Genomic DNA, 17102 nt, shown 5'->3' with positions numbered 1-17102 from the left:
ATTCAGGATGGATGTGCCATAAAAAGTGAGGGTAGCATCAGGGAATGTGTTCTTTTTCCTCAAATAAATACCAAGAATGAAATAGATCCTAATGAATCCTTGCCATAAACACAATACCTTGTTATCTTCTTATTACCATGTTACAGACTGAATGTGTGTGTGTTCCCCAAATTCATATATTGAAACCCTACCCCTCGAGACTCCCTGATGGTCCAGTGGCCAGGACTCCATGCTCCCATAGCAGGGAGCCTGAGTTGGATCTCTGGTCAGGGAACTAGATCCTGCATGTGGCAAGCAAGATTTCCCATGGCCCAAGTAAAGATCCTGCATGAAGCAAGGAAGATCCAAGATCCAGTATGCTTCAGCTAAGGTTAAATAAGCACATAAAATAAATAAATATTTTTTATTTATTTATGACAGGGAATGAAATGATTCCAAAAGATCCTGATCTTAATCTGGGTAACAGTAAAATTATGATATTAAAAGTAATAGCTGAATTTTATTGATTGCTAACCCTAATGATGTCCCTAATATTCCAGTTTATGATATGATCACATTGATGGGTGCAGGAGACCAAGGTTCAAACTGTGAGTCGGGAAGATCCCCTGGAGAAGGAAATGGTAACCTACTCCAGTATTCTTGCTTGGAGAATTCCATGGGCAGAGGAGCCTGACAGGCTACAGTTCATGCGGTCAGAGAGTCGGACTCAACTGAGTGACTAACACTTTCACCAGACATATTCCACAGAGTATTTAAATATTTAAGTATTTAAATAAAAAAAATTTAAATATTTTTAAAATTCTTAAAAAACCTGTAGAAACCCAACCCATCAATGTGATCATATCATAAACTGGAATATTAGGGAGATCATTAGGGTTAGCAATCAATAAAATTCAGCTATTACTTTTAATATCATAATTTTACTATTACCCAGATTAAGATCAGGATCTTTTGGAATCATTTCATTCCTGTCATTCTAGTTTTTTCAAAGCATCTTCTCATTACCCAAGTGGATTTATCAACTACACAGATGCTAGGCAACGCTGGTCTCCTAAACCCTGCCAGAAAGGGTTTGTGTTCTAGCAACTGGGGTTCTCATTGCCCGTCTCTCTTCCGTCTCTGCTTATACTGATCACATGTGGATTAAAGGAAAGGAAAATCAGCTAGCTGGTCTTACAAAGCTGAAGGCAGTCAACGGACCCAGGACTTGGCCTTCATTGAGCTTCTGTAAGAAGCAGCCCTGTCCCAGTCTTTGTGTTGTTCATACTGGCCTCATCCTTCCCCTCTGCCACAGCCACTCCCCAGCTGTGCTGCACTGCAGTTTGCTAACTCAGAATAATACATCATTACGTCAGGGGAAAACCACTTCCCTTCTTTCATACTCAGGACATTGAGACTTACCCTTGTTTTCTTCTTGCCCACAAAACAACTGTGGAATTTTACTTTCTAGGAAAGTTGCAAAGAGAAACAAAAAACAAATCTAACATCTTGAAACTGAAAGAGATGCAGCCTCTCTGGCTCTCTTTACTTCCCTTTCTTGTTCTCACCTCATCATGAAATAGAACCAGAGGAGAGGCAGGAATACCAACATTGTCCAATAAATAAGTCACTGCTGCTGCTAAGTCGCTTCAGTCATGTCTGACTCTGTGCGACCCCAGAGATGACAGCCTACCAGGCTCCCCTGTCCCTGGGATTCTCCAGGCAAGAACACTGGAGTGGGTTGCCATTTCCTTCTCCAATGCATGAAAGTGAAAAGTGAAAGTGAAGTCGCTCAGTGGTGTCCGACTCTTAGCGACCCCATGGACTGCAGCCTACCAGGCTCCTCCGTCCATGGGATTTTCCAGGCAAGAGTACTGGAGTGGGGTGCCATTGCCTTCTCCAAAAAAGTCACTAAGTATATATAAAAGTTTAAATGAAAAATTACACTCAAGTAAAGGAAAGAAGGCTATTTCTCCTGGTCTAGTACCCAGGTCTCACTGCCCTGCAATCTCAGAGGAGACAGAAACAGAGGAACAGAGATGCCCAGTAGAATCAACTGCCTGAATCAATGACTGAAACTCCTTAGATTCTGTGACATAAGCTTCCAGTAAGAGACAATACCATCACTGAATCTCCTTCCTCCAGCTCAGAAACTCTGAGCAGAACAAGTGTTGAAGAGTTTAAGTAAAAGAGTTGAATAATAAAACCTATACTTGGCAAAGTAAATATTATTTATCTACTGAAAGTAAAATAATTGCAGTTGGAAACTCCAACAACAACTTGCACAAACACACTTTTGCTCTCAGCATCTGAGCACTGCTGACACTTTAGACACCTGGGGAAACGGGTCAGGAGAAGAAGAGGTCACCACTGAGAACTAGGGTCCTTCACACAAAAACTCCAGGGGAGAGGTTGGGGTTTCGGGGAGACAATTTATTTTCCCAACAAATCAATAAGCCCTCCACAGAAAGGAGATTTTCGAGTCCACAGGATGTGGTGAGCCTGTCCTCAGGGAGGGAGTCCAGCAGGTGAACAAGGGGACTCAGTCACTCCAGAGGACAGGGGGTGGCTCCATCTGATCTCTCCCTTGTGAGTGAAGTGCTGCTGGGAAAATACAATTATCCTGGATGTAGAGTCTCCTCACCGATGTTCTCTGAGAAAAAACATGATTCTGGTGGGGGTATTGGCCCAGTCTGTGGAGGATGACAGGTCTCCAGTAAGAAAATGGTGGAAAGAAAGGCTGAGTTCTGTAATGGTCCTGCCCTCATGGTTCCCTGATGGGCAGGGATCTACAGGAATGTTTCTAAAAGGAAGAGAAATGTGGGAGGAGTTCAAGGACTGATAATAATCAGCCTCTTCTATGAATCAAACACTAAAGAAAACTCATCATTTGTTTCCAAGAGCTTAACTCCCAGGGTGATCTGGTAAATCCTTTATAAATATGGAAACCATAGAGCAGACAGAGCCTGGCTTCCTATGGAATCAAAGAGGGAAAAATGGAGCCTAAGAGCAAGCCAAAAATGTGTTCATGGATGAGAGGAGAGCAACACTTATGCATGAGAGATAAAGGGCGATAACATGTGTGATTACACATGTGCATCAAGTCTGACTTAAGACAAAGACCTTTGTCATTTGATTGAAAAATATCCATTTGGATGGGCACATCTGAAATCACTAGGAAAAGGCACAATTAATAGTCTAGAAGGAAGAAAATTTCTTTGACTGTGTTGAGAATACGTAACAGAAAACCAAAAAAGGAAGTAAAAGTGTAGAGAAATGACTAGAAAATGAAAACTATCATGTTCCCTATTTAATGGCCTTGCTTAGAAAGCATGGCATCAGAGAACCTACCTCAAGGTTCCACCAGACGCTGTCTCAGCCAGGCCAGCAGCAGCCTCATCTTCCCCATGGCCTTCGTGCTCTCTCTACTGATGGCCCTGGTGCTGGTCAGCTACGGCCCGGGAGGATCCCTGGGCTGTGACCTGTCTCAGAACCACATGCTGGTTGGAAGAAAGAACCTCAGGCTTCTGGGCCAAATGAGCAGGCTCTCCCCTCACTTCTGTGTGCAGGACAGAAAAGACTTTGCTTTCCCCCAGGAGATGGTGGAGGGTGGCCAGCTCCAGGAGGCCCAGGCCATCTCTGTGCTCCACGAGATGCTCCAGCAGACCTTCAACCTCTTCCACACAGAGCACTCCTCTGCTGCCTGGGACACCACCCTCCTGGAGCAGCTCCACACTGGACTCCATCAGCAGTTGGACGACCTGGATGCCTGCCTGGGCCCAGTGAGAGGAGAGGAAGACTCTGCCCTGGGAAGGACAGGACCCACACTGGCCGTGAAGAGGTACTTCCAGGGCATCCATGTCTACCTGAAAGAGAAGGAATACAGCGACTGTGCCTGGGAAATCATCAGAGTGGAAATCATGAGATCCTTCTTTTCATCAACCAACTTGCAAGAAAGGTTAAGAATGATGGATGGAGACCTGAACTCACCTTGATATGACCCTCACTGACTAAGATGCCACATCATCCTTGTATACTCACCTGGGGTCATTTCAGAAGACTCTGAATTCTGCTTTAGCCCCCAGATTTGTTGAATTAACTCAGCCGATACATGTCCATAGTAATAAGCAAGTAGATATAAAAGTAATCAAGTGCAGGGGTATCAGTCCATAAGCAATGACTGCCCTGATGTTATTTATTTATTCTTTATTTATTTAGTTAATGGAATATTTTATCTCATCATATTTATATTTTCATATTGAGATGTGTATGTTTACATTGTATTAAAATTTAGAAAATATATTTCCCTATTCAATTAAAATTGTTATGTGGTTTATTTATTAAATAGTTATCAAGATAAATTTCTTGAGTTTTTATTTTGAAAACCTAAATCCTTATTTTGTCTACAAATACCTATGACAAAATAGTATTTGTTCACTTTACTTTGAAACAGTTCTATCACTTTCTAACAAGTGTCTTTCAAAAGGTGGAATTCTGAGAAACGTCTGTGGGTGCAGTTGTTAGGACTCTGAGTTTTTCCTCCAGGGAGCCTTAGTTGAGGAACTAAGAACCTATAAGCTGTGGAGGGTGCCAAAAAGAAAAAAGGTAGAAAGGAAATTATGAAATTGTAGAAAATGGTTAGTCTTGATGTCATAGGCATAACTAATTTATACCCACTCATTAAAGAATGGTTGATATACATATCTGAGGGAAGCAGTCACCTCCTGCAGGAAAGATGATACCATATGGTGTTGTCTGGCTGCTCCTGACTCCTATTACTCTGCCTCCCACCTTCTCCTCAGCACTGCCTTACTGAGCAATTCAGTCCCTTCCACAATACCTTCACTGCCTCCAACACAGGAGCTCTGTTCTGTGCTGATTTCTTCTAGCTGCATGGTGTAGTCAGAGTAGAAGCCACAGGAAGAGAGTCTAAGTGAAAGGAGAGTTCTAGAAATTGCAAAACCTCTGATTCCCAATTCTGCTATTTACCAACAGTATGACCCTGAAGAAGTTCACAAACACAACAGGTCAGTTTCCTCATTTTTAATATGGGGACAATAAGAGTGGTTTTCATACAATTACTGTTTGGATTCAATGAATCTATATCACACAAGAGGTATCAAGAGCTCCTGGCAGAAATCATCAGGACAGTGAGAATCACGGAGTGTCTGCCCTCAGGGAGGAGACAGGACAGCTGCTCTGAGACAGCGACTGGAGGGCAGCATGGAAAGGTGCTGGCCCCTGACAAAGGTATTTCCTTTTCCACTTGGGTGCTAGTTCCATAGTGCTGTCAGTGTGAGAACGTTCCTTTGCTGTATGGTGAAGAGCATTCCAATTTCTGGGTTTCATACTTCTAAAAGCATTCCTATGAGCTCATAAAAAACTCTTTGAGTAAGATGAATTGGTAGAAAATGCTTGATCTAGCATAAATATGATACTAGGGAAAGAATAGAGATCGCATATCAGTACAGATAATCAAACACAAGCAGAGGCAGGAAGGAAAGAGCGGGGGCTGTGAAGTGTGTGGTTCTGATCTCCAGTTCTGGGCTGTCCCAGGTTGGATCCTAGTTCCCCTTTCCATAAAATCCCTTGTCCATACTTGCTGGCAATGTCACCTCCTGGAGCCTCTGTTTTGCTACTGAAAGAACAAAACCCAACAAATGGTTCAGAAGCCAGTTTTACCTCTTCTCATACTAAAGAAGTGAGAAACATGATTAATGAATGAAGTGCTTGATTTTCGGCAACCTCCAAGGAGACTCACACCATGGGCCACCTTCCAGTATTGCTGCTGCTAGTACCCTTGTCCCCACGGGAAGCCACTGCTGACCCACACTTCCATAGGAGACTCCAACCTTAGGAGGCAGGTCTGGTTCAGTCTCCTGTGGGGTCACTGCTCCCTTCCCCTGGGTCTTGGTGCATGCAAGATTTTGTTTGTCTCCTGCAAGAAGAGTCTCTCCCACAGTCCTGTGGAAGTCCTGTAATCAAATCCCACTGGCCTTCAGAGTCAGATTGTCTGGGGATTCCCAGTCCCTTTGCAGGCTTGCAAGCATGACATGAGGCTCAGAACCTTCACACCAGTGGGAGAACTTTTCTGGTATTATTGTTTTCCAGTTTGTTGGTTTCCCATCTGGCAGGGATGGGATTTATTTTTATTGTGTTTGAGAGCCTCCTGCATCTCGTTGTAGTTTCTTCTTTGTGTTTGGACATGTGACATCCCTTTTTGGTGGGCTCCAGAGTCCTCCTCTGGATGGCTGTTCAACAGCTAGTTGCGATTTCGTTGCTCTTTCGTGAGGAGATAAGTGCATGTCCTTTTACTCTGCCATCTTGAACCAGAAGCTAAGCCAAAACTTTGATATTTCACCAGTTGAAATATGCTGAACTATCTCATGCACACCCACCATATCTTTTATTCACCACCATGGACGTACGTGTGGCTGAGATTTGAACAGGGGGTTAATTGCTGGAAATAGGTATGTTGTCTGTCTTCAAATAGTATGATTTTCTAAGAAAGATTTTAAAAATCAATATGTCAATCTGCTGCACAGAAAACATTGTTATTGAGGTATATCCAGTTTCCCACAGTAACACGTGGGATCATTTATAAAAATTGATCAACAAAGATCCCACCAATTTATACATTTCATTCAGCATATTTCAACTTTTATTATTTTAAGAATTTTCTATAATCTGTACTTTTCAAGATCAAAGTCCTTCTTTTCATTTTAAACACCCCTCCCCCACACACATCCTCCATCAGAACCTTCTAACTGAGAGTCCTTTAAATGGGGAGGAATTGACTCCCCAGAGCAGGAGCAAGTCTCCATTTCTTATTCCCACCCAGCATCCTGCACAATGGTAGGATACTACTGGTCCTCAGAGTTGTCAATAAAAGTGTAAATGTAACAATGATAATAATAATAATGATAAGCTTAAAAGAGTTTTACCAGTTAAACTGTTTGAAAATGACAATCTTGCTACATTTTTTTGTTTTTATTTTTTGTGGGTTACTCTTGTCTTCTCAGGTGACCAGTATCTTTGTTATCTGGGCATCTCTTTAGTTTTCCCTCAAGTTCCTGAATCATTTCGTCCAGTTGATTTTTCTGTCCTATGCTACAGTTTTCTCAGCTTAAAAATAAGGATATGAGAGTGGATATATGTGTACTTATAGCTGGTTTACGTTGTTGTACAGCAGAAACCAGCACAACATTGTAAAGCAATTATTCTCCAATTAAAATCAAAATAGGGATAATGAGACTACTGTATTCCATTCAATATACCATCTTATGTTCTGTACTCTATATGATATTAATATAACAACTTACAAAATTATCTTAAATGAGTAGATTATATAAAGCATCAGGGACACAGTAAACAGCTGTGAGAGTTGTTACTGTGACAGGTGTGTATTAAGCTTTCGCCGTTATTTCATGTCTACCCTAAAGATGATTAGGCCGTATCTGTGACTGTCTCAACTCAATTTTTAATGCAAAAATTCTACCTCTGCAAATTAGAATGTTAATCTGTTCTATGATTGTACAAAGCATATCTACACATTTTGAAATTTTACTAGCAAATAAAATAATCACATGACTGTACCAAGCACACCGAGATATTTAGTGGCCATCAAATCAACATGTAATCAGTGCATTTGGCATATAAGATGCTTATTAGGTAGGAAATGGTATATTATGTGAAAATCTACATAATGCTGAAATAAAAAACATCTTGATTATGAATTTTAAAGTAACTTATCTATACGAAATGACCTTTTAAAAAAGTTAATAAAACTCTCCAATGCAAAACTATGTATAATTTTGAAAGCTTAAAGTAAGATCCTTAGATAAAGGAAATGAGAAGAAAAAAAGACTTTGAAAATTGATACTAATTATTTAAGGTAGCTACTGGGTCATTGTTTCTCAAATATGGCTTTCCCTCAATTGAACTGAGATGAACAAAGAAGTAATTTTTAAAACTTTACAGATGATTTTGCTTCCAATGAAGCCAGGAACTTAAAGTTTTGTTTTGGCATAAGGAATATTTAGACTTGGTGTGAGTTTTAGACTTCTTTGTACATTTTAAAATATTTCCAACTACTAGAACGTTGCAGGAGAAATTAACCATTTATATTAAGTAAAATCATTTTCCCTTTCCCCAGGGGCTCCTGTAAGTCAGTCTTGTCCTCAAGTCTTCCCACTGGATGGTCCCAATATCTAGATTACTGTCCAGAATGTAGATGCCTTTCCCCTTTCCCCAAATTAGTCTTTCTCCCCAGAAACAACCCGGAATCTGAAAACATACCACAACATGCTCAGATTTCCAGCCATCAGTTGCAGCATAAACGGGCACCAGTGTAAACCGCTCTGGCTAAAATCTCTTCCCAGGAAGAGGAGGATGGAAGCAGGGGCAGGTGCACAAATTAAGTTCTCAGTGAAACCACTGCAAAGCTCCCCTGGGCAGTCTGGCCCCAAAACAAAGGTTCCTCACTGCTCCTGGGACCCCACATGCTTCCTGGGCCCCAGAAGCACCTAGCTCACCTGGAGGCTCCTGCCTACAGGGACTCCCCAGTTCTCCCAGTAGATGTGGCACTGGAGTTCAAGGCTCTGGACCTGGACAGGTCTGCTGGGTGAGCAAGGCCAGTTGCTCTGTTACAGGGAGTTCTGTGGTGGCCTCTCAGTCACTGGGGTGCAGGAAAGGCAGATTTGAGCATCTTGTTGAGCTGGAGCCGTGGCACTCAATTTCACTGAAGTGCTGATTTGGGGGGATTCCTGGTCTCTCAGAGGGTGTCAATGGTGATGATCACCATTCTCCAGGGCTGGAAAACATCACGCTCTGTGTCATCAGCAAAGGGGTTGGCATCTGGTGAGCTTGGTGATGCTGCAGATGTTGGGCTGTACCAGCCTTTATCAAACTGTTCCCAGCCCCTTCCCACAAATAAGATCTTTAAATAGGTCAGAATTGTCACTTTCTGCACTTTTCTCAATTTTGTCTCCACTGAAAAACTTTTCCCTTCTATTCTGAGCATCAGAGAATGTCACAGCTTCGATGCTTCCTTTGTGTTATTACACTGAAATGAAATATGCTCAAGGAAAAGTCCCAATCCAAAAGGAGATATTCATCTATATGAGTCAACTCAGCTTGAAAGAAAAACCTGAGGCTCAATCTCTCTTCCTTTTTTTTTTTTTTTTTTAATTTTAATTTAATTTTATTTTTAAACTTTACATAACTGTATTAGTTTTGCCAAATATCAAAATGAATCCACCACATGTATACATGTGTTCCCCATCCTGAACCCTCATCCCTCCTCCCTCCCCATTCCATCCCTCTGGGTCGTCCCAGTGCACCAGCCCCAAGCATCCAGTATTGTGCATCGAACCTGGACTGGCAACTCATTTCATACATGATATTTTACATGTTTCAATGCCATTCTCCCAAATCTTCCCACCCTCTCCCTCTCCCACAGAGTCCATAAGACTGTTCTATACATCAGTGTCTCTTTTGCTGTCTCGTACACAGGGTTATTGTTACCATCTTTCTAAATTCCATATATATGCATTAGTATACTGTATTGGTGTTTTTCTTTCTGGCTTACTTCACTCTGTATAATAGGCTCCAGTTTCATCCACCTCATTAGAACTGATTCAAATGTATTCTTTTTAATGGCTGAATAATACTCCATTGTGTATATGTACCACAGCTTTCTTATCCATTCATCTGCTGATGGGCATCTAGGTTGCTTCCATGTCCTGGCTATTATAAACAGTGCTGCGATGAACATTGGGGTACTCGTGTCTCTTTCCCTTCTGGTTTCCTCAGTGTGTATGCCCAGCAGTGGGATTGCTGGATCATAAGGCAGGTCTATTTCCAGTTTTTTAAGGAATCTCCACACTGTTCTCCATAGTGGCTGTACTAGTTTGCATTCCCACCAACAGTGTAAGAGGGTTCCCTTTTCTCCACACCCTCTCCAGCATTTATTACTTGTAGACTTTTGGATCGCAGCCATTCTTACTGGTGTGAAATGATACCTCATAGTGGTTTTGATTTGCATTTCTCTGATAATGAGTGATGTTGAGCATCTTTTCATGTGTTTGTTAGCCATCTGTATGTCTTCTTTGGAGAAATGTCTATTTAGTTCTTTGGCCCATTTTTTGATTGGGTCATTTATTTTTCTGGAGTTGAGCTGTAGGAGTCGCTTGTATATTCTCGAGATTAGTTGTTTGTCAGTTGCTTCATTTGCTATTATTGCTATTATCTATTATCCCATTCTGAAGGCTGTCTTTTCACCTTGCTAATAGTTTCCTTTGATGTGCAGAAGCTTTTAATTTTAATTAGGTCCCATTTGTTTATTTTTGCTTTTATTTCCAATATTCTGGGAGGTGGATCATAGAGGATCCTGCTGTGATGTATGTCAGAGAGTGTTTTGCCTATGTTCTCTTCTAGGAGTTTTATAGTTTCTGGTCTTACGTTTAGATCTTTAATCCATTTTGAGTTTATTTTTGTGTATGGTGTTAGAAAGTGTTCTACTTTCATTCTTTTACAAGTGGTTGACCAGAGTTCCCAGCACCACTTGTTAAAGAGATTGTCTTTAATCCATTGTATATTCTTGCCTCCTTTGTCAAAGATAAGGTGTCCATATGTGCGTGGATTTATCTCTGGGCTTTCTATTTTGTTCCATTGATCTATATTTCTGTCTTTGTGCCAGTACCATACTGTCTTGATGACTGTGGCTTTGTAGTAGAGCCTGAAGTCAGGTAGGTTGATTCCTCCAGTTCCATTCTTCTTTCTCAAGATCGCTTTGGCTATTCGAGGTTTTTTGTTTTTCCATACAAATTGTGAAATTATGCAAAAGAAACAAAAGAGACCATAGCAAAAATCAACAAAACCAAAAGCTGGTTCTTTGAAAGGATAAATAAAATTGACAAACCATTAGCCAGACTCATCAAGAAACAAAGGGAGAAAAATCAAATCAATAAAATTAGAAATGAAAATGGAGAGATTACAACAGACAACACAGAAATACAAAGGATCATAAGAGACTACTATCAACAATTATATGCCAATAAAATGGACAACGAGGAAGAAATGGACAAATTCTTAGAAAAGTACAACTTTCCAAAACTCGACCAGGAAGAAATAGAAAATCTTAATAGACCCATCACAAACACGGAAATTGAAACTGTAATAAAAAATCTTCCAGCAAACAAAAGCCCAGGTCCAGACAGCTTCACAGCTGAATTCGACCAAAAATTTAGAGAAGAGCTAACACCTATCCTGCTCAAACTCTTCCAGAAAATTGCAGAGGATGGTAAACTTCCAAACTCATTCTATGAGGCCACCATCACCCTAATACCAAAACCTGACAAAGATCCCACAAAAAAAGAAAACTACAGGCCAATATCACTGATGAACATAGATGCAAAAATCCTTAACAAAATTCTAGCAATCAGAATCCAACAACACATTAAAAAGATCATACACCATGACCAAGTGGGCTTTATCCCAGGGATGCAAGGATTCTTCAATATCCGCAAATCAATCAATGTAATACACCACATTAACAAATTGAAAAATAAAAACCATATGATTATCTCAGTAGATGCAGAGAAAGCCTTTGACAAAATTCAACATCCATTTATGATCAAAACTCTCCAGAAAGCAGGAATAGAAGGAACATACCTCAACGTAATAAAAGCTATATATGACAAACTCACAGCAAACATTATCCTCAATGGTGAAAAATTGAAAGCATTTCCTCTAAAGTCAGGAACAAGACAAGGGTGCCCACTTTCACCATTACTATTCAACATAGTTTTGGAAGTTTTGGCCACAGCAATCAGAACAGAAAAAGAAATAAAAGGAATCCAAATTGGAAAAGAAGAAGTAAAGCTCTCACTGTTTGCAGATGACATGATCCTCTACATAGAAAACCCTAAAGACTCCACCAGAAAATTACTAGAACTAATCAATGACTATAGTAAAGTTGCAGGATATAAAATCAACACACAGAAATCCCTTGCATTCCTATACACTAATAATGAGAAAACAGAAAGAGAAATTAAGGAAACAATTCCATTCACCATTGCAACGGAAAGAATAAAATACTTAGGAATATATCTACCTAAAGAATCTAAAGACCTATGGGGAACACATGTGTACCTGTGGCAGATTCATTTTGATATTTGGCAAATCTAATACAGTTATGTTAAGTTTAAAAATAAAATTAAAAAAAAAAATAAAGACCTATATATAGAAAACTATAAAACACTGGTGAAAGAAATCAAAGAGGACACTAACAGATGGAGAAATATACCATGTTCATGGATTGGAAGAATCAATAGAGTGAAAATGAGTATACTACCCAAAGCAATCTATAGATTCAATGCAATCCCTATCAAGCTACCAACAGCATTCTTCAATCTCTCTTCTTTAGTCTAAAAGAGAATTTAGAGGTGTGACTCCATAGTCTCTTGTGACAGTTTTTAAACTGCACCAATTTTTAAATTGCCACATCTCTCTGCATTTCCTTTTTAATGGTCTAATACATAAGGTTTGAATTCTTCAGTTATTTACAGGACTATAGCTCCTGTTTTCTGGTGGTCTAGAGATAATAGTGGCATATTAACTAACATGGGTTAATTTGTAGCATTCTCTTCATTCTCTCATTAAAGTGTGCTGACCACATACACATATGTGACAATGTGCTTGGTGATTTGGATTCCAGGAATGTCAGGAGGGGATGATGGCTGCTCTCCTGGGAGCAGGGGAGAAGACTTTGGAGGAAGGACGAGGAGGAAGGAGGCAGCACGTGCTCAGAGCAGCTGAGGGCTGGTACTCAGAGCTGATGAAGAGAAGGGACTGGGAGCAGCAGGAAGCTACTCTCACACAATCAGGGGCTCCTGAGTGTAGCCAACACCAGATGTTCATTTCATCTTCTAAAACATCAAGACAATTCAAAGTTTGCAAATTAGGCTGAGAATGTGGAACTTAGTGAATGATAGCAGTCTTTCATATCAATATAACCAGTAGTAACCTCTTTACTCCACCCTCAGTCCAACCAAGAGAAGCTTTGAGTGCAAGTTCCTTAACACAGGCAAGGGTCTGCTTGTTGAATCCCTAAGTGTTCATTCTAGGAGAGGGAATGCCCACAGGACTGTGAAGAGCCCAGGAGCCCAACTTTCCTCCCTTTTGAGCAGGGCCTTGTAAATAATGGAGAGAAATCCTACAGCACTTGAAGTTCTTTGCTGAGGAAGAGATTCTTGGAAAATTGTCCACTCTCCTAGAATTTTGATGTTTTGTTCCTGGTCAGGGAACTAGATCCTACAGGCCACAACCAAGATTTCCCATGCCACAAGTAAAGATCCTATCTGAGGCAAGGAATATGGAAAAGCCAGCATGCCACAACCAAGACCTGGCACAGCCAAATAAATGCATAAAATAAATGCATTTAAAATTATTTAAAAAACCAAAGAAACCCAACCCATCAATGTGATCATATCACAAGGTGGGATATTAGGGAAATTAGGGTTACAATCAATAAAATTCAGTTATCACTTTTAATATCATAATTATTATTACCCAGATGAAGATCAGAATCACTGGAATCATTTCATTCCCTTTCATTCTAGTTTTTTCAAAGCAACTTCTCATTGCCCAGGTGCATTTTTCACAGATGCACAGCAAGGCTGGTCTCCTTGACCCTGTGAGAGAGGGTTAGTGTTCTAGCAACTGGAGTTCTGATTACCTGTCTCCGATGAGCTGGTGTGTGTGACTTCTTCCTTCTCCCCTTACACACACCACAGATGGATTAAAGGAAAGAAAAATCAGGTGGCTGGTCTTACAAAGCTGAGGGCAGTCCACGGTCTCAGGACCTGGCCTTCGTTGAGCTTCTGTCTGAAACAGCCATGTCCCAGCCTTTCTGTTGTTCATATTGATCTATCTGATCCTTCCCCTCTGCCACAGCCTAGGCCCCAGCTATGCTGCACTGAAGTTTGCTAACCCAGAATACATCACTGTGTCAGGGAAAGCCACTTCCTTTCTTTCATATGCATGACATTGAGACTTACCCTTGTTTTCTACTTGCCCACAAAACAACTGTGGAATTTTACTTTCTAGCGAAATTTCAAAGAGAAAAAAAAATCTAACCTCTTGAAAGTGATGCAGCTCCTCAGGCTTTCTTTTCTTCCCTTTCTTGTTCTCACCTCATCATGAATTACAGCCAGACAAGGAGCAGTGACACCAATCTTGTCCAATAAGTCACTAAGTGAATATAAAAAGTTTAAATGAAAAATTACACTCAAGGAAAGAAGGCTATTTCTCCTGATCTAGCATGCTGGGTCTCACTGACCTGCTTTCTCAGAGGAGACAGAGACAGAGGAACAGAGATGCCAGGTGGAATCAACTGCCTGAACAAATAACTGTAACTCACTAGATTCTGTGATATAAGCTTCCAACAAGAGAAAACACCAGCACTGAATCTCCTTCCTCCAGCTCAGAAACTCTGAGCAGAACAAGAGTTGAACAAGTTTAAGTAAAAGAGTTGAATAATAAAAACTATACTTGGTAAAGTAGATATTATTTATCTACTAAAAGCAAAATGACTGCAGTTGGAAATTCCTTCACCAACTTACACAAACACACTTTTGCTCTCAGCATCTGAGCACTGCTGATGTTTTGGACACCTGGGGAAAAGGGTCAGGACAAGCGGAGGTCACCATGGAGAACTAGGGTCCTTCAGAGAAACACTCCAGGGGAGAGGATGGGGTTCAGGAAGAGAATTTATTTTCCCAACAAATAAACAAGCCCTCCACAGAAAGGAGATTTTGAGGCCACAGGATATGGTGAGCCTGTCCTCAGGGAGGGAGTCCAGCAGGTGAGGAAGGCACTCTGTCACTCAGAGAAGAGGGGGTGGCTCCATGTGATCTCTTTCTTCTGAGTGAGGTGCTGCTGGAAAATACAATTATCCTGGATTTAGAGTCTCCTCACCCATGTTCCCTGAGAAGAACCAGGATTCTGGTGGGGGTATTGGCCCAGTCAGTGGAGGATGACAGACCTCCAGCAAGAAAATGGTGGAAAGAAAGGGTGATGTCTGTAATGGCCATGACCTTGTGGTTCCCTAAAACACAGCCACATGGACCTGCAGGAACATGTTCTAGAAGGAAGAAAAACGTGGGGTAAGCTCATGGACTGATAATAATCAGCCTCTTCTCTAAATCAAACTCTAAAGAAAAACCATCTTGTTTCAAAGAGCTCAACTGCCACAGTGATCTGGTAAATCCCTAAATAAATACAGAAACCATAGGGCTGAGGGAGCCTGGCTTCCTAGGTAAAGTGAGAGGGGAAAATGGAGCCTAACATGAGGGCTACAAATGTGTTCCTGGAAAAGAGGAGAGGAACATTTATGCATGAGAGACAGGGAGTAATATGTGTGTAATTACAAATGTACTTAAATTCTAACATAAGACAAAGACCTTCTCATTTGATGATAAATATCCATTTGGATAAGCATGTCTGAAGTTACTGGGAAAAGGTAAAATTAATAGTTTAAATTGATGACAATTTCTTTGACCATATTCAGAATACATAACAGAAAACCAAAATAGGAAGTAAAAGTGTATAGAAATGATTAGAAAATGAAAATTACTGTGTTCCCTATTTAATGGCCTTGCTTAGAAAGCATGGCATCAGAGAACCTAGCTCAAGGTTCCACCAGACGCCGCTTCAGCCAGGCCAGCAGCAGCCTCATCTTCCCCATGGCCTTCGTGCTCTCTCTACTGATGGCCCTGGTGCTGGTCAGCTACGGCCCGGGAGGATCCCTGGGCTGTGACCTGTCTCAGAATCACGTGCTGGTTGGCAGGAAGAACCTCAGGCTCCTGGGCCAAATGAGGAGACTCTCCCCTCGCTTCTGTCTGCAAGACAGAAAAGACTTTGCTTTCCCCCAGGAGATGGTGGAGGGCGGCCAGCTCCAGGAGGCCCAGGCCATCTCTGTGCTCCACGAGATGCTCCAGCAGACCTTCAACCTCTTCCACACAGAGCACTCCTCTGCTGCCTGGGACACCACCCTCCTGGAGCAGCTCCGCACTGGACTCCATCAGCAGCTGGACGACCTGGACGCCTGCCTGGGGCAGGTGATGGGAGAGGAAGACTCTGTTCTGGGAAGGATGGGCCCCACACTGGCTGTGAAGAGGTACTTCCAGGGCATCCATGTCTACCTGAAAGAGAAGGAAAACAATGACTGCGCCTGGGAAATAGTCAGACTGGAAATCATGAGATCTTTGTCTTCATTAACCAACTTGCAAGAAAGGTTAAGAATGACGGATGGAGACCAGAACTCACCTTGACATGACTCTCACAGACTAAGATGCCACATCATCCTTGCACACTCAAGTGTAGTCATTTCGGAAGACTCTGATTTCTGCTTTAGCCACGAAAGTTGTTGAATTAGTTAGGCCAATGCATAGAAATACAGCATTAGTAAGCAAGTAGATATATAAGTACCCAGCTGCAAGGGTATCAGTCTATAAGCAATGACTGCTTTGATGTTATTTATTTATATTTTATTTATTTAATGTATTATTTTATCTCAATATTTTATATTTTCATATAAAAGATATGTATGCTTACATTGTATTAAAATTTAGAAAATATATTCCCTTTTCTCTTTGATTAAAATTGTAATTTGTTTTATTTATTAAATACTTATCAAGGTAAACTTCTTGAGGATTTTTTACTTTGAAAATCTAAATCCTTATTTTGTCTATATTTACCTATCACAAAACAGTAATTGTTCATTTTATACTGTGGAACAGTTCTATCACTTTCTAGCAAATGTCTGCCAAAAGGTGGAATTCTTCAAGCTTTCTGGTGGCGCAGTTTCTAGGACTCTGAGTTTTCCCTCCAGGGAGGCTTGGTTGAGGAACTAAGATCCTATGAGCTGTGGAGGGTGCCAAAAAGAAAAAAAGGTAGAAAGGAAATTATGAATTATAGAAAATGGTTAGTCTTGATGTCTAGGCATAAGTAATTTATACCCACTCATTAAAGAATGGTTGATAGACATATCTGAGGGAAGCAGTCATCTCCTGCTGGAAAGTTGATGCCATACGTTGTTGACTGGCTGCTCCTGACTCCTA

The 17102-nt window shown here is 41.0% G+C and overlaps 2 protein-coding genes across 2 annotated transcripts; both read left to right on the top strand.

The window, feature by feature from the left end:
- The first annotated feature begins 3386 nt into the window (after positions 1 to 3386).
- Positions 3387 to 3974, top strand: LOC129651502 (interferon omega-1-like). Its single transcript, XM_055580197.1, has one exon. It carries the CDS (start codon positions 3387 to 3389, stop codon positions 3972 to 3974), a length of 588 nt encoding a protein of 195 aa, XP_055436172.1.
- An 11751-nt stretch (positions 3975 to 15725) lies between these two features.
- LOC129651501 (interferon omega-1-like) lies at positions 15726 to 16313 on the top strand. Its single transcript, XM_055580196.1, has one exon. It carries the CDS (start codon positions 15726 to 15728, stop codon positions 16311 to 16313), a length of 588 nt encoding a protein of 195 aa, XP_055436171.1.
- The last annotated feature ends 789 nt before the right edge of the window (positions 16314 to 17102 follow it).

Source organism: Bubalus kerabau, chromosome 4 (assembly GCF_029407905.1).
Source record: "Bubalus kerabau isolate K-KA32 ecotype Philippines breed swamp buffalo chromosome 4, PCC_UOA_SB_1v2, whole genome shotgun sequence".
In the NCBI taxonomy this organism is placed as follows: domain Eukaryota; kingdom Metazoa; phylum Chordata; class Mammalia; order Artiodactyla; family Bovidae; genus Bubalus; species Bubalus kerabau.
The sequence above is the reverse complement of the archived record's forward strand: the minus strand, read 5'-3'. Positions and strand labels throughout refer to the sequence as shown.

Coding starts and splice junctions, on each gene's coding strand:
- LOC129651502 (XM_055580197.1), top strand. CDS start 3,387: ATGGCCTTCGTGCTCTCTCTACTGATGGCCCTGGTGCTGGTCAGCTAC.
- LOC129651501 (XM_055580196.1), top strand. CDS start 15,726: ATGGCCTTCGTGCTCTCTCTACTGATGGCCCTGGTGCTGGTCAGCTAC.